The 21532-nt window shown below is 40.7% G+C and overlaps 1 protein-coding gene across 1 annotated transcript in view; it reads right to left on the bottom strand.

Annotated features, from left to right (window-relative positions):
- me1 (malic enzyme 1, NADP(+)-dependent, cytosolic) overlaps positions 1 to 21532 on the bottom strand; it is a 71414-nt gene that overhangs the window by 16424 nt on the left and 33458 nt on the right. The window contains exons 4-5 of the mRNA XM_029504412.1: positions 3450 to 3525; positions 1550 to 1711 (exon numbers count right to left, since the gene is read on the bottom strand). Coding sequence (XP_029360272.1) covers positions 1550 to 1711; positions 3450 to 3525 — 238 coding nt within the window. The remainder of the gene's footprint in view (positions 1 to 1549; positions 1712 to 3449; positions 3526 to 21532) is intronic.

The following is a 21532-nucleotide window of genomic DNA, read 5'->3' on the forward strand; positions in this document are numbered from 1 at the left end:
TCCTGACAAGCTGAGCTCAGCTGTGCTGCACACACAGGCATCTGAGGTTGCCACACCCTTGGCCATGACAGAGAGCTGTGTATATATAGAAGTGCACACAGACTATTCTTAGCCTGTTTAAGGCTACAGACACGTGGTGCCTTGCCCAGAGTTTGAATCATCTTTCCGACACACTGGCTTGACAACAGGCGCCCCGTAGCAGGTAGGTCACTACCCTGTTGGCTACTACTCTCACAGGCCTGAAAAGGTGCTTTCCCAGCTGGCATCCATCAGTGGAGCTGCTTATTTCATTCATGTCAAGGGTGGTTCCTAGTTATTAAGTGTGATATTTGTTTTCTTTCTCTTGGCTATTTCTGAGGCAAGGTCTACCTGGCTATAGTGGATTAAGAGCATTTCCCCACAGGCATATCATGGCATTTTAAATTTGTTGGTGCACTATTTGGAGTTTAATTGTTTCGGGCAGTAGAGTTGAGAGCTGAACAGGAAGAGAACATTTCAGTGTTAATACTTTGGTGTATAATTACCAAATTTCCCACAGAGATGATTATACTTTTACCCAATTTAATGCAATCCACCTTAAATTGAGCAGGACAGTCTACGAGTCCAAGCAGCTCTGAAGCTGCCTGTACTGTAGAAACGATGAAAAAAAAAAAAAAAAAAGCAACAACAACAACAAAAACAAGAAACCCAAAACATCTCACTTTTACCCCTTTTGTTTTCGCTTTTTCTAAATGAATGACATTGGAAGTGGGCAGCATGGCAGCGTAGTGGTTAGAGCTGTCGCCCCACAATAAGAAGGTTGCGGGTTCAGTTCCTGGCCTGGAACCTTTCTGTGTGGAGTTTGCATGTTCTGCGTGGGTTTCCTTCCACTGTCCAAAGACATGCCTGTTTGGGTTAATTAGTGGCTCTAAATTGTCTGAATGGAGACGGTGGCTGGATGAACGAAGGTTGGAATCATTTAGATGAATTTTTTGGCCAATTGAGAAATACTAAAAAAAGTAAACAACTAACCACGGAACACATGGTTAGATGGACGGACTGACACCTTTCACCCTTTTTGCCCCTAAAATAAATGTGAAGCCACAAATGAGACTTTAATTAGCTTAGCAGACAGGTTGAGAACAACTGTAAACTAGGTTCTTTGAAGCTCACCAATGAACATGTGTGTTTTTTATTAAATTTGTACTTCGTGCTAGTGCTTATTAGCTAGCTTAAATAAGGTAGACCCTAAGCTGCTCTGGTAAACATTATAGTTGGTATGCTAATGTTAGCATTTAGCACAAACCACAAATATGCATAAGCATAGGGGATGGTCCAATGAATTTACTTTTCCTATTTTATGTCTAGTGTGTTGCAAGCTTATATCATAAGTACACATGTATCACCGTGCAGAAAAAGTGCTGATGCACTTACCCATATGATGCACAAGGTGGCCACATGTAAGTAATTCTTGCATACATTAATAAAATATTCCTCTACTGATGGCTATCATTTAAAGATAGCTGTTAATAGTTTTGTCATTTCTGCATATCTAAACCTTAAACCTTACCTCGTTGTCAGTGCCCACATCCAGCATGACAGGTAGACACTGCTGTGGTGGCACACCCCCACAGGCTGTGTACAGAGCAAGCTTGCCCACTGGGATGCCCATGCCATAGCAGCCCAGGTCTCCCAGGCCCAAAATCCTCTCTCCATCTGTCACACACACCGCCTGTCAGACAGCATAGGGATGAGGGTCAGCCATCAGGAATGCCAGCTGTTAATCGGACTATGGTAGATTTTTAATTAATAGCAGCAAAAACAATAACAAACATGAAAATAAATGAAGCAGCATGTCTATCTCTGACCCGTTCTTCACCAAAACAAGCCCTCTCTGCTACCAAGAAACACGTTTTTTTTTCCTCAGTGTAAGCCAGGTCCTCCTACACCATCCTGCTTTTCCCCTCACTAATCACTTTACCTATTAGGCTATAAATATGTTCCCCTGGGCTGATTCCACAACAAGAAACAAACCAATTGTGTAACACTTAATATCACCAGCAGAAGTGTTTAATTTGAAATGTTCCCAATTCTGTTCTATTTCCACCATCATTGTGACGTACAAAGGCCTGGCACAAAGGTTTTACAGCCTTGTCCCTCCAGCAGTCTGACAAGTTTAAAGAACCTTGTTACTTTTCCCATATGAATGTTTAAAATGCACGTTGACCTTACTTGATACAGTTAGCAGCTTAGTTTTTCCTATCACTTGTTAATATGAGACAGGAAGGCAGCCAAGGCTTATCTGTGGATGACTACCTTGGCTCCCATTTGCCCTCTCTCTATTGAAATGCTAAAAGTAGGGCATATTAGTTGAGTTTACGATAAGACCACCATGACAATGAGAGCCAGCATGTCAGTCCTGAGGTAAATGCTCTGCTGTTGACAGCTGTGAACAGGTGGCTGAGGCTGCAGGTATATTTGACATGCCAGGAATGCTGGCTGGTTTCGTCATTTTAAATATGACTAGATTATGACCTGCACATAGTTCCTGCATACACAGGAACAATGCCAAATTTCAGGTTTTCAGCAGTGTTTTTAATGAAAGCCTGGTGTAAAATGACTGACTTTGTAGTAGAAAAAAAGATTGCTACATGCTATATAGGCAATGTGATACAATGTTTAATTCTGTGTTGTGTGCTTGTATTTCTGAATTTCTACTTTCCTAATTTCACTTTTGTTTATTTGTATATTTTTCTTTTTTTCTTAACAATATCACTGCTGGCTACTGGAAGCTGCCTATAACAATCACCTTATTCCTATTAAAACAGACACAGTTGTGCAAGATTTGGTTTTATTAAACTATTCAAACTGTTCTTTTCTATCAGACTATTGCAGATTTACACAGTTTGGATGAGATATGTGAGTTAGGGTTAGCCCTCAGCTCAAAACAATTCAAAAGACTGCCCATTGTCAGCGGTATTGAACAAACATGTCACCTGCTGCAACACTGTGGCTCATTGAAGGTTTTGACAATAACAGAGCTGAATTAGCAGGATGAATTCATTATTGGTTCTGTTCTTAATTTGTCTGCATGGCTGTGATGGACTGGCAACCTGTCCAATGCTTTCCCCTGCCCTCTCCCAGTGTGAGCTGGGATTGGCTCGAGCTCCCTCCACGACTCAGAAATGGATAAGCGGTTGAAGATGAGTGAATGAATGAATGAATGTTTGCATGCACCAACATTTATACCAAAATCAATGATTAAACACATGGGACATTTTCATTATTTTGTACGCCTCATCACTAGATATGGCAATTAATGGGCAGGTCATTCAAACATATGTAGGTATTCAACACTGAACACATTCTATGTATCACTGTGTTAGGTGTCCTCAATAAGAACAAGAAATCCACAGATTTTGCAATGTGAAATGAGAAAATGAGAAAATTGTGTTGGTCATTTAATTCACCCTGATGTCCTTTTCTGGCCAGTTTTGGAGCAGTGAAGCAATGTGGCCACGGTCATGAATGGTGATGAACAGCCCCCTGCAACACAGATAAACAAGTAGAGGAACTCAAGCATTAGATTACACTTTTTACATATTCAAGTAACACAGCAGGACGTGATGGCCAATTGCAAACCTCTTATCTAAGATTTGATGGAGAAACAGTTTTAAGCTGTAGCTCAGATACTCTCTGAAGTCAAGCTGCTGTTTATTTACTTTTTCTTCCTTCTTTATTGAATACTGATGTCACCTGGGATTTTAATGCTGGGGCCAGAGCCGAAGGCCTCTGTGGGGAGTTTGTTTTGGACCCTTAAAGATTCCAAAATATCCATTCATCTTAGTATCAACCCCCCTCCGACTAACCCCATCTCCCTCATTTCCCTGCTCCCTGGCATCAAATCGCTTTACTCCATGACAACCCCAGTTTAAAGAGATCATCTCAATGTGTGGGGTCCAGCTGCAGTGCCTTTCCTGCCTGACCAATCCCTCTGGTTTATGGAACAGCGGCAACACCTTTTAAATGTGCCAACAACAGTGAAAACATCACTTTTTGTAAGAAGCTTCTCATACAGTGAAAACCCACTCCAGGTCAAAGCTTGAGGGATTAACTGCTGGGGGAATGTCAAATTGAAACAATATGACAAATGGTAAGTCAGTGATAAGGTGCCGTAAACTGTCAGCACGTAGACATCAACAACCACAATGAGAAAATGGCAAAACAATAGTAACAATATCAGGCATCACCTGAGATACATACTTAGGAAGCAATCTGGATATGTGGCGCTTTCTAAAATCCCAATATGTTTGCCAAGCATGCAGCGCTTTGCATCTCTTACACTTATTTAATAATTGTAGTAGTTAATACTCCAGTGATAACAATTTGTTTACCTGCATACAAAACCCCAAGCTTCTGAATAACAGTACAGTCCCTTTTCAGTTGCGGTGTCAATGTTTGTGCGATGGGCAGTCAGTCACTGCAATGACCGAAGGATGACATCTGAAAAGCGCAGGAGCTCTCGCCTGGCAACCACCATCAATGAGTCGGGCATGTTTGCTCTCCAAATGTTAACACTGCGTCCTCTTTATTCGCTAATCAGTCAGGCTGAGCTCGCACACTGTAGTGTTTTCGGCCATCTTGACATTTAAAGACACTACTGTGTAAACAATTCTTAACTTTGCTCATCCTGAGGAACAACCATTGTTAGAATAAAAAATGTTTACAAGTGTAACATGAGTGATGTAACATTCTTGTCTCTCCAAGCTACTGTCTTGTATATCGATAAACAAAACAGCCAACTAGACATGACTTTTGAAAATTAACCTACTTGGAATTAGTGTTCAACATAAAATGACCCATTAATTTGTCAATGAAAGTAGATAGATAGATAGATAGATAGATAGATAGATATATCGATAGATAGATAGATTTTTTTATTGTCATTGTTCTTTCCTGTACAGCCGAATTTCAGTTTGTCAGCATTCCTTTTTCACAGCAGCACGTAAATAAAATTAAGTATAACAATAAGTGAGTAGTAAAATATGAATATTGCAATTTCATTTTATTTTGCAAAACAAATAAAAGTGACAGAATGCCCATGAAATGTATTTTATGTATCCATAAAAGTTTTTAGTAGCCCCATTACTACTAAAATTATGAAGTATTTCATTATTTGTTGCCTAAATGCTGGTTCCAGTTCATTTGCTATGTTTTTATTTTATTGTCATTACTTGTTTTTTTCTCCATTATTCATTTTAATGGAAATTAATCAAATTAATTAATGAATTTGAGTGAATAGAATGAATATTGTTTGCTGCAATGTTGTGGAAAAGAAAAATGGGAAATGTGGGAAACCCTATCTTGATGGTCGACTGGGATTGAACTTTAACAGTTTTTTGCTATTTAAACAGCTACGTAGTTAAATTAGTTGTCAATTAATGAGCAAATAAATATATATTGAAAATAATTAGAAAGGACAGTAAAGAAAAAGTGAAGAAGTGATGCAAGAGAAGCCACATGGTCCTGCCCAAGCTAAGCCTTCTGTGGGTCAGATAAGGGTCACGAAGCCACAGACATTAGAAGTCTTTCATTTAAACACCTTTAAATTGTCTGGCCATTAAATGATGCGCATCTGCATGTTTCTGTAGATCTACGCATCCATAGATGTAAATATATAAAGTACAGGCCAAAAGATTGAACACACCTTCGCTGAAGAATGATGGGCAAAAGCGCAGCACCGCGGCTGAAAACCTGACTGTCCGGCAACAGCTTCATGAGATCAAAGCAGACTGCCAGGCTCTGTGTAACTCTTAATCTCTGTCAACCTTAATGTTACCAAAAACATTTCAGATTCACTCCTCTCCTGCCCCTCACTCTCAATATCTACTTCTCTGTGCTTTTGACGTCATAACCCTTGACCCTGACAAGTACATTAAACCAGAGTTTATGTGACATCCAATGGTGGAAAAAAAAAAAAAAAACAACAACAACAAAAACTAGACACACTTGAATCAACTCCTCAACATACTGTTGGTACCAGTATGCAGTATGTTGTGGTGTCTGGAGTCATGATTTTTCAAATCCGTCATCTCTTTGGTTTAGAGGATGAAGATCTTCTCACAGAAAGAATTTTAAAATTGTGAAAAAAAAATTAAAGGGTCAGCAGTGGTCAAGGGGACGTGCATAAAATAAGAGAAGTCCACAGTACAGAAATATTCCCAGGCTCTTTGTGTGTGTGTGTGTGTGTGAGAGAGAGAGAGATAGACATAAACTAAAAAAATAATATGTTTGGCATTTTTGTGTGAGGACATAATATGAGGGCATAATGAAGTCATTTTAGCTATTACAGTAGTTTGCTCTTGGGTTAGATTAAGGGTTATGGTTATTAGCTCAATGTGGGACACTATAAACACTGGTGCTGAAAGATTTTATTGGCCTTCCTTATCAGTACGGACTGAAATGAAAGGAAATAGTTTTTTGGTTTTATACAAACATTGTGAGCTTGATCTGAGTGACGAGTTCAGTTGAAATTTGTGCCTTAAGTTTCATGTCCTCGGAAAAGGATATAGAAAACATGACAGTGTGATGTTTGGTGATTATCACGTGCATATTGGTAATCTCTTTATCTGCACAGTTTTTTTGTTTATGGTTATTCTTTGCAGCTTCTGCTATTTGGATGTTACATTCAGCCATGTCAGATTTTTCAGCCCTATTCTTTATTGTCTTCTTTTGTTGTCCAGTGTACCAAAACCTGCTGCGATAAACTCCAGCGTCTCACTATCAGCACTGCCAATAGTAGTGTAAGTGTAAGTACCCCTAGTTGGGCTTCTCACATGGATCTTTGTTCTGAAACATCGCTCAGCATATTCATGTGAAATGCGTGCGTGTGTCTGCCTGCTCCTGCTGAAGAAACCACAATGAACCGCGGTCGCCACATTTTCTAGATGAGAGGAGGGCCACAAAGCGTTGAGCTGCTATGTCTGGCTCTGCCTGTAAGAGAGTGCGGCGAGAACAGGGAGGGTAAAGAAAACAACCAGATGGCCTGAAACAGCACCAGCACGGACCTGCAGCCCAACACAAAACACACCCCCGGGAGCATGGATAAGCTGCGGGGGGCTGGCAGGAGGGAACACTGCTTTGCTCGCACAAGGAAGCCAAACTCCAGTCCTTGACCCGTGGCCACAAAAAACATCACCAATCACCATTCTTCTCAAAAAATGCATAACCTTTATCTACGCTTTGCTGGATGCCCTCAGCTATCGAACCAAAGAACCTTCGAGTCCAAAAAGTGTGAAAGACCACTCTAACACAGTATGAGATTTCTCCAACTAATTAAGTTTCAAATCTGCCAGAGCAGACACGTTTTTATGGTTGATCCCCCATGAAAAATTCTGACAGGGGATTTTATTTGGATTTTCTAAATTTGTTTGGAAAGGGCCCCAATTGGAGTTGAACAGCAACAACATCTTGCAGTTTGACTCTGCCCAGAGGGAGGAGATAAATGTCAGCTAAGTGCAGACAATTCCTTTTTTGTTACATGTTATTTTAACTTTTTCGCACAAAATAATGAGCTTTTGTGAAATTTTCTCAAATGTCACTTTGACAGGGCGTGAATTGAATTGTTGAATTTACAAAACACTAGGATGCATAAAACCTTGTCTGTGACAATATGACATTTAGAGACAGATTTTACGAGCATCCTTTCAAATGAAGAGGCCTCTGCTGTGTTGGGTGATTCCAGCTTTGTTCAATTTATTTATATTTTAGCAGTCTTCAATTAATTCATACATTCATCTTCTACCGCTTATCCGTTTCCGGGTTGCAGGGGGTCGCAGGAGCCAATCCAAGCTTACAGGGCGAGGTACACCCTGGACAGGTCACCAGTCCATGACAGGGCCAACACACAGAGACAGACAGAGACCAACAACCACTCACACTCATACTCTTTGGATGGAAACCGGAGTACCTGGAGGAAACCCACACAGAGAAGCCCCAGGCCCAGGAAACGAACCGGCAACCATCTTGCTGTGGGGCAACAGTGCTAACCACTATGCTGCCCATGCAACAATTTATGTAAAGTACTTTCTCTGGGAATCAACACACTCAGTGCTGCAGCATACAATTGTGTTTATACAGCTCTGTTTCTCTTCCAACAATGAACCAGCTGGAGTTGTCATCGTACACAACAAGCTGTTACCTTTGGATCAATTACTGTCTCATTTACAATAAGCTGTTTGGCATAGCTGACATACTTTCCATAAAGTTATACAATAAGAAAAGTTATGCCAGCCATTCAAAGCTGCATGTCTCTCAGAAGGGGTTATGACAGTAACCTTACGCCAACAGTAACTCATATATACAGTAGAGGCCAAAGGTTTGGACACACCTTCTCATTCAAATGAATAGGAAAGTGTGTCCAAACATTTGGCCTGTACTGTAGATATAGTGGGACACATCTAACACTCTGTGATGTAAGCCCGTGTCAGAGTCTAGTACTGCACCAGTACCACACACACACACACACATTCACTTGGCAACAACATTCTTCACACTGAGACATTTTGCCGTGAGTTGTGTATGTGTGGCTACTAGCGCAGTACGACACTTATGCTATATAAAAGCAGAGAGGTATCCAAAGTACAGTCTGCGCTTTACAGAAAAAGAAGCACATTTATTTAATGGGAGAGCTCCCGGGAGGAGATCCATGGATTTTCAAAACAGCTTCAAACAAGAGCATCACTCCAAAATTAACACACTGGATCCCTCCGCCAGGGCAGCTGCAGTGTCATTTGAGATTTCCATCCATCCATCCTTCTTCTTCTGCTTTTCCATTTCCGGGTGGCAGGGGGTGCTGGAGCCAATCTCAGCTCACTCTGGGCGAGGCTTGGATACACCCTGGACAGGTCACCAGTCCATCACAGGGCCCATTTGAGATTTCATTTGAAGTTGAAGAGGTTTTCACATTGATTGAAATAATTAATTCACTCTCCACTAGGTCAAACTGTCAAATGGTCATGACCAACCATTTAAAACACAACAAAAAAACCACAGGATTTCATGTGCAGTAACCAAAGAGCGTTGGGTCTGGATTTCATTTCATGACCTAATTCAACTTCCTGCTGTCATTGTCATGCAAGTGACAAGGCCAACTGAGATGCCAAAGAACAACAATCTGCATACTTTGCTTTTATGTAATAATCCACATCACATCCATTCTAGTCTTTTCATTTCAGTTTGTTCTCAACTTAGTTGTAGCTTTCCTGAAGGTGCGCAGGTATGTGTCCTTTACACCAGAATCACCACAGACGCATTTGTTACATTTCAGTTTCCCAGCACCGAAAGCAGGACAAACAAATACACAAAGGGATTCGAGGCTGGTTGGCGGTCACACCGGGGTCTTGCTCTGTCTCTGTCAAAGTAAACCAAACATCTGTTGCCTGGACATTATGCGAGCATAAACACTATTGATGATTTACTTCTGCCTTTTTATTCATACTGAATGCCAATTTTTCCCGGCCATTACACAGGAAAGACTTCAGTGTGAGTCTGCCTCTCGTCAGCCGAGTGCAGGATCTTCTGAAGGACCAACAGTTGCAGACAGACACATATACACTCACAAGGAGACAAGGAAGTTTCTATGACTGGATGTGGCATCTGACCACAATCTGTAGAAATGGACTGAAAACTATTTAAGCAATGGTTTCAACTAACTCGCTTGCTGCCCAGAGTGATGTTTAACAAGTTAATGATGCTCCAAGGACAGAGCATTTGTTTCATTTATTTTTATTTTTATTTTTATAGCAGAGATTGGTCATATTTTATTTTAGTTTTTTTTTTCCACTTAGCTCTAATGGAAGTATCCATTTCTAGTATCACAAGAGCAACTCAGCTTCATTATTTGTTTTTTTGGTTTTTCTTCTAGTAATTTCCAGGGCAATTAAGTGAGTGAAGTCAAAGCAGTGAATTTTCTGGCAATACAAATAACAGACTCATGCTGCGGCAATTTAGCAGCCAAGAAACTGACTGAACCAATGGAAGAAAAAAAGAAAGCTCAGTGAGAACAGGGGGGCAGACATGACCAATCAATAACCATGTTCAGTCTGCAGCCTGGGCTGACATGAACTCTGCCCAGTTCAAAAATAACTAATTGCAATGGAAAGGATGATGGTTAAAGAAACTAAATATGCAACAAGGCTCTGGGAAGAAGAAAATGTACTCTGTAAACGCAAAAAGAGAAAAAAACAAATAGAAAAGACAAAAGGATGCGGGTAGTGGGTGAATAATTTTGTATCAGCTCAGCAAACAGACTAAATTATGCAACCCATTATCGAACTCTCAGTGTCAACGCATATGACCTCCCCCCAACACAGAGCACAGAGCTCTCATCCCTTGAAATAAACGTGACGGGCAGCAATCCTCTTTCCAGTCGCGTCTCTTTCCTTCCTCATCACTTTCTCCATACAGTACGACTCTCAGAGGACAATGCACTCTTCTTTTCCTGCCTCCCACTGTCCGTGGTAGGCTCAGGCTTTGACAGGATTCCATTGCATTACAAATATTCAACATGTTGCCTGAATCACCCCCTCTTTTTATACAAGCGAGGGCCAGTTCCAGCATCTGGCCTCGGGAAACCATAAGCCACCCCCACCTCATTCCACTGCAGTCCACTGAAATCAGCCCGGGCCTCCACACAACAAATAATCTACCCTCATGAAACGTTTCCAGACTCAAAAATGTGGGGTAATGCTAAGAACTAAAAATTTAAGGCCAAAAGGAACACAGTTTAGCCAATCTGATTGAATTCTCGTCACTTCTGGTAACATGCTGAGGTAAAACATAAAAAGGCATGGGAATTTCACACAGACCAACCCGCAAGTGATGAAAATACTAACCAGGCATAGTGAGGTTATGGAATTTCAGAGCCTGTTGTCTACTGTAGATGTCTGGGTGAAGAAGACACAGTCATGCGTCCGGAAAACTGCTATGGAAGTCCTGTTTCTTTCTCAGCCAACCTTACATAAGTCGATGGGTAAGAGGCAGTAGAAAAGGCCTCATTCCAACACAAAGGCCCTGCTAAAGGAAACAGAGGCACAGACCTGATGAACCCAGCTGGCGATTAGATGAGTTTCAAGCATCTGGAGCTGGCGTTTCCATTCATTTGCCTTTTCACACACATTCTGACATTTGGGAAATGCCAATGACGTTTCATGCGGGATGCAAAATCACATTGAAGGAGCAGTTGTAGCATTTTTCAATTTGAACCTGGTGCCTTGTGTTAACCAATATGGTTAGAGCAGGTCAGACTTCCCATATATGGGAAAACTTAGATGATGATAGGAACTTTTTTGTGGCCACCAGCCAGACCACTTAGCCATTGGACTACAGTAAATACTAGTTTGCTGACTCAGTCTGACTGCATGCTGAAGACTAAATCCATTGCAAAAATTTGTCCAAAGTGTATCTAGTGAGCAACAGAAAGAATGAATGATTCTATTAACAACCTGTAAACATTAGTTAGGTTTTGGTTCATTTCTATGGTGTGGGGGTTTTGTGAGAGAAACTAGTTTGGGGTGGGCAGCTTGGCGGCATAGTGGTTACCACTGTCGCCTCACAATAAGAAGGTCACGGGTCTAGTTCCCCGTGCCTGCGTTGGTTTCCTCCCACCATCCAAAGAAATCATGTTTGGATTAATTGGTAACTCTAAATTGTCCGTAGGTGTGAGTGTGAGTGGTTGTTTGTCTTTGTGTGTGATGGACTGGCGACCTGCCCAGCCCAGAACGTTGGCTGGGATTGGTTTGAGCAGCCCCCGCAACCTGGAAATGGAAAAGTGGTTGGAGATGGATGGACTAGTGGTCCCCTTGAGACACCGTCTTACTGTGGGGTCCTCTTGGGGGCACTATAATATTAACCTTTGCTTTTCCAGCAGACACCTAATGAAGGAACCAAGAACAACTGTGGCATCCAGAAAGTTCCTGTCCTCAAATAGTCTCCGGGCAGTGACCACTTGATCTCTGCTTACTCTCCTCACAGGCTCACTTCCATTTTGTAAATATTTTAGTTTAAATCCTTTTACTTTGATCTAAGTTGGTTTAATTTGGTCCAATTTTGTTTAATAACGTATATTTGTGTTAAACTTCATTCATGGTGTGTTCTTTCCCCTTCCAGCCAGGCCAGAAGAGAGAAAGGGCTCTAATTTGGCCAGCTTGTTGTTTACTGAGTAAGATGTGGGTCGCTGGGATTTTCGAAAAGTGCCATAGGTTGCAAAAGGTTGTGAAGGGGTGACCTAGACAGCCATTATTTTTGTAACCAACTCCCTGCTGAGCTGAGCTTGGTGCTTGCTTATGGAAACCAGTGAGGTCAGGGCCTAGATGCAAATAATCAACAGTGCACAAATGTTACTTTTACTTAGTTCATTCCATTGAAAATACTGTGACTGATTCAATACAAGGATCAAATTATACCAATAACACAAGGTGACAAGGGGTTTCTGGTGAACTTGTGTTTACTCTCATTAACTTCTTCTTCCATTTATAATCTAACATGTGTAATGGATGCCTGTGAGCAGTTTTACCATCTGTTAGACAAGAAGATCATGTGCCCTGTTAGAATGTGAACCCCTGTTGGCAGCGAATGGGACATCTTGCAGCTCTTTAACATGGTAACTGACTGATGTAACTCTGAGACCTAAATCAAAGTGAGTGTTCAGGGTGGTGAGGGGAGAGTTCAAGTCTCACATAATGAAAACACATCAAAGGCAGCTGAGAGGGAAAGTCACCTGGGGTCAAACCCTATTCCTGTTGGGTTCAGACCAAGGGCTGCTGAGCCAGTCTCACATCACCATGAGATCATCCATTGTGACCAGAGGGTAAGAGACTCAGTCTCAGATTCATAGTGTTATTAATGGTCATGTTCCCTGCAAAGAGACTCTGAGACAAGATCGTATGAATGGATGCAGCAGGATATATTAACAGCATTAACTAATTTTAACAAGATTAAGTTTAAGCAGCTCCAACTGTTGGTTGCTGTTGTTCCCCAGGAATCGATTGGCACATCGATTGGTTTGGACAGTCTTTACAGGCTTGAACCAACACCCTCACGGCGTTTGCTTAAATACGGCACAATGCATAAATCTATTGCCACAGTTTCAATCGCTGCATGTTATCTCAGAGGAAAGTGTTAACGGCACTTTCTGATTGAATCCGCTACTCACACAGGGGAGTGAGTGTATGGGTATCTGCAAGCTTCCAGTTTCTAACCTCATGACAGGGCAACAAGTGTTTACAGCCATAGCTGAGCTGAGAGCTGATGGAACTGTCAAAACAAAGATAAATGAGCTTTAAGTGCTTTCTCACCACATACATTAACCAAGTAGAGGGTAGAACTAAACTCAGAATAAGATACAGAGTCATTAAACAATATTAGAGTCAGATACTGCAGGTCTGATAGCATTGAAAGAGACATGGTCACTTCCAAGTATAAATATAAAATTGGCATGTTTGGACAGTGATTAATGTGTGTTTTGTTGGCTTAGTAGTTCTTATCAGCTGTGAGGAGAGCCCAATATCAACATGAAGTTGACCCAGTTTTAGTTTTATGGTCCAAATATCATATCTCTGTGTGCTAAGTCAATGGATTTTTCCCAAAATAAGTCTTTCAAACTAAAAATCCCGTGTCAGCTGTTTTTTTTTTCCTTCATCTCATAAACACATCCATCACTTGGGTTCACACTTGGCTACCCAATGAATTGGCTGTTAGGTTAATAATTTGGAAATGCAAATTGTTTAATAAAAACTTTTGCTGTCAGGGTTGAAAGAAATATTTGAATGGTTTGCTGTATTTGTCACTTATTTTTCACAGAATTTTCCACTGCTTGCATCTTCACGTCAAGCTAAGCTAAGAACTTCCTTGTTACCGTAGGACAATGTATATGATAGAAGCACACTGCTAAATCTTTGGAATACTGCTTTTTCACAGCAGTTGTTATGTTTGCTTTTAACTATATTGATCAGGGATGTGGCAGAGAGGAGGAACCCACATAAGTGAAATGCACACCATAATATAAGTACAGTATGGGAGCCTCACGTGGTACGTCATAGAGCTTTGTCAAGCACATTTCTCTCAGACTGTAGCTCATGGCCAGTCAAATCCGTCCACCTGCACAGGTTCAGAAGGACACGCAAAGAAACTATAACATTTCTCCAACGACCTGTTTTTGCAATGTGATTTCAGTTTGACTTTACTGAACCTACTGAATGATGGGTTAATAAGAGGCCTCACCAGGCATGAAATTATAGAGCACGGTTCTTTGTGGATGCTATTCCCACACCATCACCACTGGTCAAATCTTGGTTTGTAGTACGAATATTTCACCAGCCCCCACTGGAAAATACGACTTGCTGTTTATCCCGTGGAGCTTATCTGATACTCTGGGTGAATCATGCTCAGCCTGGTTTGTAGTTTTAAGGAAAACTCCGAGGTGTCCTCGCTGCTTCAGCAGACAATGAATTTAGCATGTGCTGTACAGATTTTGTAATGAGGGTAGATTCTCTTAAATGGCTTTAATATGAATAATCCACATGCTTAGACAGAAAAGGAGAAAGACTCCGGCATTTGACTGAACAGTTGGGTACATACAGGTATCCAGCCTAAACACATATGGAAACATTGATCAAAGCTTGTCCTACAGCCAGAATCTGAACTTGTATGGTATCAGCTGCCAGCCATGTGGTATGACTATAAAACTTATAAGTGACAGAGGTTAGTGAATTAAATACAATGCCCTATAGAATAGCCCCATGATTGCAAATGTTGGCCACATCCACTATTTTGTACTTCTCTATCTCCTTTGTATGTTTTAATGATGTTACCTTTGGCTATAATTACTACTGCTGGGCCCTATAAAGTTAAGTAGTGACTGCAAATTAAAATAAAACTACATCAGGTCTTGATTAGACCAATCAAATGTGAGATGCATGTGCACTGTAACAAGGCAGTTTTGGAGGTGTGCCAGCCACTCAGTAGAGATGTTTCACACCACCAACTTGCTTTTGTCTCATCCCAATGTGGGCAAGTATAAATAATTATATTATGTAATGCAGTCATAAGAGTCCACATGTATGTGCGTGGGTTAACCTGGAGGACACATTTGCTCAGTGTTTTTTGAGATTTCTGACCACAAACTGGATATTTCAAACAACGTTAGTAAGATTTCCCTCACTGAAAATCTTCCCAGTGGCTTTTTGCCCACCCAGCTACACATGAAGGAAATCAGTGGTTCCTCGAGATTTGAGCATGAAACTGAAAAGTAACTATAGCCTTTAAAGATAAAGTGATAATGTGAAAGAACATTGAGTTCAAATGTGCCAAATGTGAACAGATTAGTGTCAAATCGAATCAGAGTATACATGTACACACGGAACCCACAATCCTATGCCATAAAAAAGTGTTTTCCAGGTTTGCTGAATCCAGCTTTGTTTCTCTGGTATGAGTGGGAACTCCAAACCAAAATTTCCCTGATTCACAGTCCAACTTCATTGGCACATCGTCATCTACAAGCTTTGGGGTGTTTTTACCCTTTTAAGTTGAGTGTGAAACGCAACATATGTCATAATCTCCCACCATGTAATGTCAGCAACAAGCCGATGAGGCGGCTTGGACTGTGAAAGTGAAAAGGATGGATCTTGACAGTTTGTGGTCATGGATGGGATTTACTCTAAGGCCTGTTTTTCCAGGTGTGGCACTCGAAACCTCAGCTCCAAATGCAACTTTTTCTGTTACTAAGGATTACCATGAGACTGAATCCAAACAAAGAACAATTATACTACTGTACGCTACTGCAAAATAAGGCTACGTAACCAGTGGACCCAGGAAAAGGCAATCATAAGCAGTGTTGGGCAAGTTATTTCCAAAATGTAATATATTACATAATCTTAGTTACTTGCATTTGAAAGTAATGCATTTTTTACAATATTACTTCCTGTATAGACAAATAAGTTACTGATTACTTTTTAGTTAAGTTCACCAAAATCTATGTTTCTGTGTTTCACTGTATCTACATTTTCATGTGAGGGGGATTTAGCCGTGTAGCAAGGCTGATATCTTTAAGTCAAATCACAGCTGTAAATGAATGTTTGATTGATTGATCGATTGACTGATCTCAAGGATGTTTTTTGGAGATACAGATTTTTGGTTGTTTTTGTTTGTTTTTTCAACTGAAGAAACACCTCCAACTACAGTAACTTGCTCCCTGAGCAATGCTACAGCACTCTCAGTGAAAAGGTATATGCCAAGATGATTGAGCAATAATCTCGGGTCACAGACAATTCAGCCAGATAATCATAGCTGAGTAGACAGTTATTGAAGACATATTTTGTATTTTAGAAGTCGTAGAAAGTAGTAACACTAAATCATAAAACTAAACTTTAAGTTTAGTATTCATCTTTACCATACACTGAAACACCAGTTTTCCAGTACCAGGAAAACTGGAGTTACAGTGTAGTGTGACATACAGTTTTCTTTGTTTTCCCTGGCTCAATAACTTCCTCATACAAGAGCTCTATATTTTTGCGCAAGGTCTTCGAAGTCCAAGATGGAATTAATCCCAAATGTTTGCCACATTCCTCATGAGGTCAGAGTAATTCCAAACCATTTCTCTTCTTCCCACATGTCCACTGCTTCTCTCACTCAAACAAAGGATATTCTGAGCTGCTGTCATGGTTTACCGGAGTGAGATTGTGGTAAACAAATGCATGAGCAAAAGTCATGCAATCATTCATAATCAAGAACAAATTCTCTCCGGGCTGAGGTTATGTAAACTGATCATTTCTTAGTCACAGTTTAAATCAGGTTGTTCAATAACATTACATGGATTAATGCTTAATGAATTCTTTCCTATGCTGAGTACTCACTAATTCAAATGAAGAAGTTTCTTGTATATAAATGCATTACAACACTGTGTGTGGCCTAAATGGTGTGAGATCACGGCTCATAAACCACTAATCTGCAAAACTGAAACGCATCATCATCCACGTGCCACTTCAGAGGTGGCAGAGGCAGCTTCAGCTGATGCCTTTCATTAGGTCTCATAAGCTACTGCTACTCACCCTCCTCAAACACCAGCATCTCCAGACTCAAATACGATTCTCTTCAAATTTCTTAACTGTGTTGATACTACATTATTTTAGCATAAGAAAAACCAATCCTGCGTGAGTCCACTTCTCAATTTTCTGTCAGCTGCGAGTGTTCCTGTTAAAGAGAAATCTTATTCCTAAAATTCATATAGAAGTTTAATTAAAACAAGATCCAGCAATTCCCTACTACAACTGAACACTAGTGAGCCCTCTAACATAAACAACCATATACAGGAGGTCTGCTTGTCCTTGACCTCTGACAGAAAAAATAGCTCAGGATGTGAACCAGGAGCCAATACTGCAAAGCGATGCGCACACTGGCTAGACAGGACAAATCTGGGTCGACTTACCGAGTCAATAACAAGCGTTGTAGGATCAACTACGAAGCTAATTGAGGATGTTAGGTTAAGTGAAGCTGGACCACTGGAACATTTCCTGGGTATTTCAAACTTGCTTGGTAGTACATGCCCCAGACCTTCAATAACCAGGACACGATAATGGTCATGACCACACCGAGTTTCAAAGGGTCACAAGAATCAATCAAAGTTCCCCTGCCCGCATGACCCCTTACCTTTTCTACCAAGTTAGCAGGCGTAATACGGGTTTGTCCAATTATTTATTAAGCCATTTTTTTCATTGTTCCTAACTAAATTACTCTAGAATTCTTGATGCCTCAGACTATGCAGTCATGAACTTCCTGAATTATTAATTAATCATCTGGTAGAAAATTAACTTATGAAAATCAGTTGCGCAAAAATTAATGACAGTGTTTTATAAATTGTGTTTTATATCAAACTGATATAATATCTGATTTTACAACAGGAGTGGTGGGACAGAAAAAAAAACATCTGGTTTTCAATTCAACTATCTCTTGGGAGTTCAAGCATGCTCACATCTTTCTGGCTTCTGACAGCCGTAGTAGAACAGAGCTACAAACACTTGACCCTTAACCAGAAATCCACTAATGGAATACCAACGACCATCAGTCTCCATCAGCAAGATGAATTGGTTCAAGTCACTTCCCTCAATAATTTCTTGAATAGGCAGTCTCTTACTTTGAAGGGGCTTGTTATAGGTTTATTTTGACACTCCATAGCAGTACACCACAGAGGGCGCACCAACAGTGGAAATGTCTGAACTACACCTAATTATTTTCATGCAATACCCAGGATCATTTTTCAGCGTCAGACAATTATCATTTATCACGTGTAAGTACTTTCAGCTGTCAAACAACGTACACACAGTCCACGTTTATGGGGAAAACAGAAACAAACTGTGTGTGACTAAGTTCGACAAATGTTCCCTGCTAAAACACTGTGTCCACTCACAAGCTTACAAACCAATAAAAGTAAAGCACTAATCTTTTGATGATGTGAATGTGTTCCTTTCTCAAGCTCTACATCCTGCGTTCGCCTCATCTAAAGATCAGTGAATTGCCTGTGTTTTGACACTTAATGGTGCTTGACCTTTGGCCTACGATACAGAGCTTGGTGTTGGAGTGTTTAGTCTCCATGACGCAGATTAGCTGGTAAAGTCAGGCAAGACAAAGAGTGGCTGCTGCTTACACACAGAAAGTCTTTATATCTGCTAAGCAGTGATTAGAGACCTAATCTGCTGCTATGGTGGTCCCACTAGAATACTGGCAAGCTACATACACGCAAAGTGGCATCAATAATACATTATGTGTGCTTGACGATAATCAGTGAAAGTCCTGTCTAATAGAGTAGGATAAAAACTGAATAATAGTTTACATTTCAGACACATCCAACAAAGATCAGCAGTACAGGCTTTAGCCTTAAAGATGATATAAAAGCACATTAAGAGTTTATAATAAGGCTGGGGGTAGGAGGCCCTGTTAGGCATATAGGGCCTCCAGCTGAATTTCAACATCATGCCAATGTGTTTGCTGTACGTTTTGCAACAAATATATATAAATATATTATGTTTGCTGTGTTTACAGCCTTCTATTATGTAAGCAATCAAACTGAACAAGGCTGAGAGTCAACAGCCATGCTGCAGGCTTTACTTAGTCCTGCTTTGAGTCAGAGTGAAGAAACATCTGAGGCTGAGGCTGATGGGAATGTCCTTAGTTTGATAGATCAGTAATTACAACTGAACAAAGAGTAGTAGAGAAATGGCACTTTTGATCTGAAGATGGTACGAGATGAAAAGCCGCAGGATCACCCTGATGGTGATGATTCGTGAGCCTGTTTCATCACAATGCTTCCAGTATCTGGAAAAATCTTTCACCCTGACCCACAAAATGGCAGCTTAATTTAAAACTCTGAAAACCATGAAAATCTGTTCAGAATTTTTTGCAAATTTATTCACCCGAGCTATTCTACTGGATAACTGAAACGCTGTAATGCCCAGACGCAGCAATAAAAAAAAAAAAAAACAACAACAAATATCAACCTGGCAAACCTGAATATCTGAACAATGCTTCCAATGGTATATTTTATTTTAGATGCTGACTGGGCAAATGACTTTAGCCACACCACTTTCAATGTTTAAACATAAAGAAATGCAGTTGATGCAGACACATAGGTACAATGTGTAAAGTAACATCCCTTTAACTAGCCTAGAGAGACTAAAAAAACCTAAACATTTGCCTGAGACAGTCAGCTTTGACCCTGGTGTATTCTCTTCTGACCTGCTGATGCACACTTCGTAGGGGCCTATCTCCTGACCCAGGGGGCTCTGGCAGCAGGTCTTGGTTCACTATGCTGTGAGACTGAGGGAATGTTTAAAATCACTCCTCCAGTCCACTCAGCCTGAGAGGAAGGGAAGCATACTAGAAATATTTTCCACATATTTTCACAAGGATGGGGAAATGGGGAGCCGTTGGGTAAAAGTTGTGTGCATGGGAGAATTTCCTTTTCCAAGTATTTTGAATGTAGCCATGGTACCCACTGTACCCAATTTAAGCTTTTATAATAAAATGCTTGGAAATGACAATGAAAACTGGGGTTTTATAGCTGTTCATATCCATACTGGTAATATAAACTGAATGAAGTGTTTGGCTAACTCTGGTTAAGGGAGATACTTTATAAATCTCTGTGGCTGCTCCCCTCAACCATATGAAACTGGCATATCTTTCTGATTTCCCTCAAAAATGCAGTCTGATGATTTTTCACACGTTTCTGTTAAATACCCATCTGGTCGGGCCTTGAACAATGCATGTTGATGAGAGGTATTATACCAATCCTACATTACATCTAAATTACTAAGTCATTATCGTTTAGGGCTGTAGGTGAGCTCAAATGTGTGAAGAACAGTTGGGTGGTCTTTATCTTGTTAAACTTATTAGAACAAAAACAAGCCCAGCACTTCCAACCACCTGAGTAAGTGTAAATGCATTGGGTCAGGGCCAAGCAGTACAGAACGTGACCTTGAATGCAGCACTGAGAATGAAGGGGCTATCAATTCAATACCTATTAAGAACTGCTTAGGCAGAGTTCCTCTCAGATAATGAGAGACTCGGACCTGATGAACCTATTTGAGGGAAAACAGACACGAGCAGAGGAGTGTGTGTATGTGTGAGAGAGTAAAAAAAGAGTTTACAGTAGATGAGGAGAGGAAACCAATGAAGGTCTGTCTGCTAAAAGCAGATTCAGAGCCACTCAAGGTGAACCCTGAACTGATTTCAACAGCTAACAGCGGTTTTCCACGAGCTGGGCTGTCTAACCAAACTCCAGCTGCACACGCTACCACAACCTCCAAATTCGGTTCGGACTTTATAACATCAAACAGCAGCTCTAATAACCCTAAATACACATGTTTTAAGAGTCCTTCTGCTTTTGGCTTCATCAGAATACATCAATTTATTTAACATTTTCTGGCTTTAGTAGTCATGGTTGAAGCACTTCAAGGATTTTAGGTTCGCCATTCAACTGAGCCGCAGGCGGAACAACACCCAGAAAACATCAGACAACTCCTGTAGATTCACCAACTACCAGTTTGGCTTCTGCTTCTTACAGCAGGAATGCCAACATGGCAGGAAGTAACTGAAGTCATTCCCTGACAACGAAAGCACCAATGTTTGGGTAATGGCATCAACAGTCACTACGCTGAGATAAAATTAGTCCAGGAATATGGGTTAGTTGTTTTGGTGTGCAAGCATTTGTTTAAAATTGGTTTTAACAGCTGTAACATGAAGTTTACTGTCTGTCTATTGTAGTCTAGATAGGAAAGGGTTGGGCCCAGCATGAAGCACACAACATGCCACCAAGACCACTCTGACCTTCTCAATTTTGTATTGTAATTTTCCACTTAACTAATCCAAACATCTGAAGTGCGTTTTATGCATGTTGTGCACTGATCTAAATAGTAATCTCTTCCAGTGCTCACATTGCTCCAGCTTTAAAATATGAAATTATTTTTAGATCTCCAGAGACCAACTGATTTCCCAGGTAGCTCAT

This window comes from Echeneis naucrates, chromosome 6 (genome assembly GCF_900963305.1).
Source record: "Echeneis naucrates chromosome 6, fEcheNa1.1, whole genome shotgun sequence".
In the NCBI taxonomy this organism is placed as follows: domain Eukaryota; kingdom Metazoa; phylum Chordata; class Actinopteri; order Carangiformes; family Echeneidae; genus Echeneis; species Echeneis naucrates.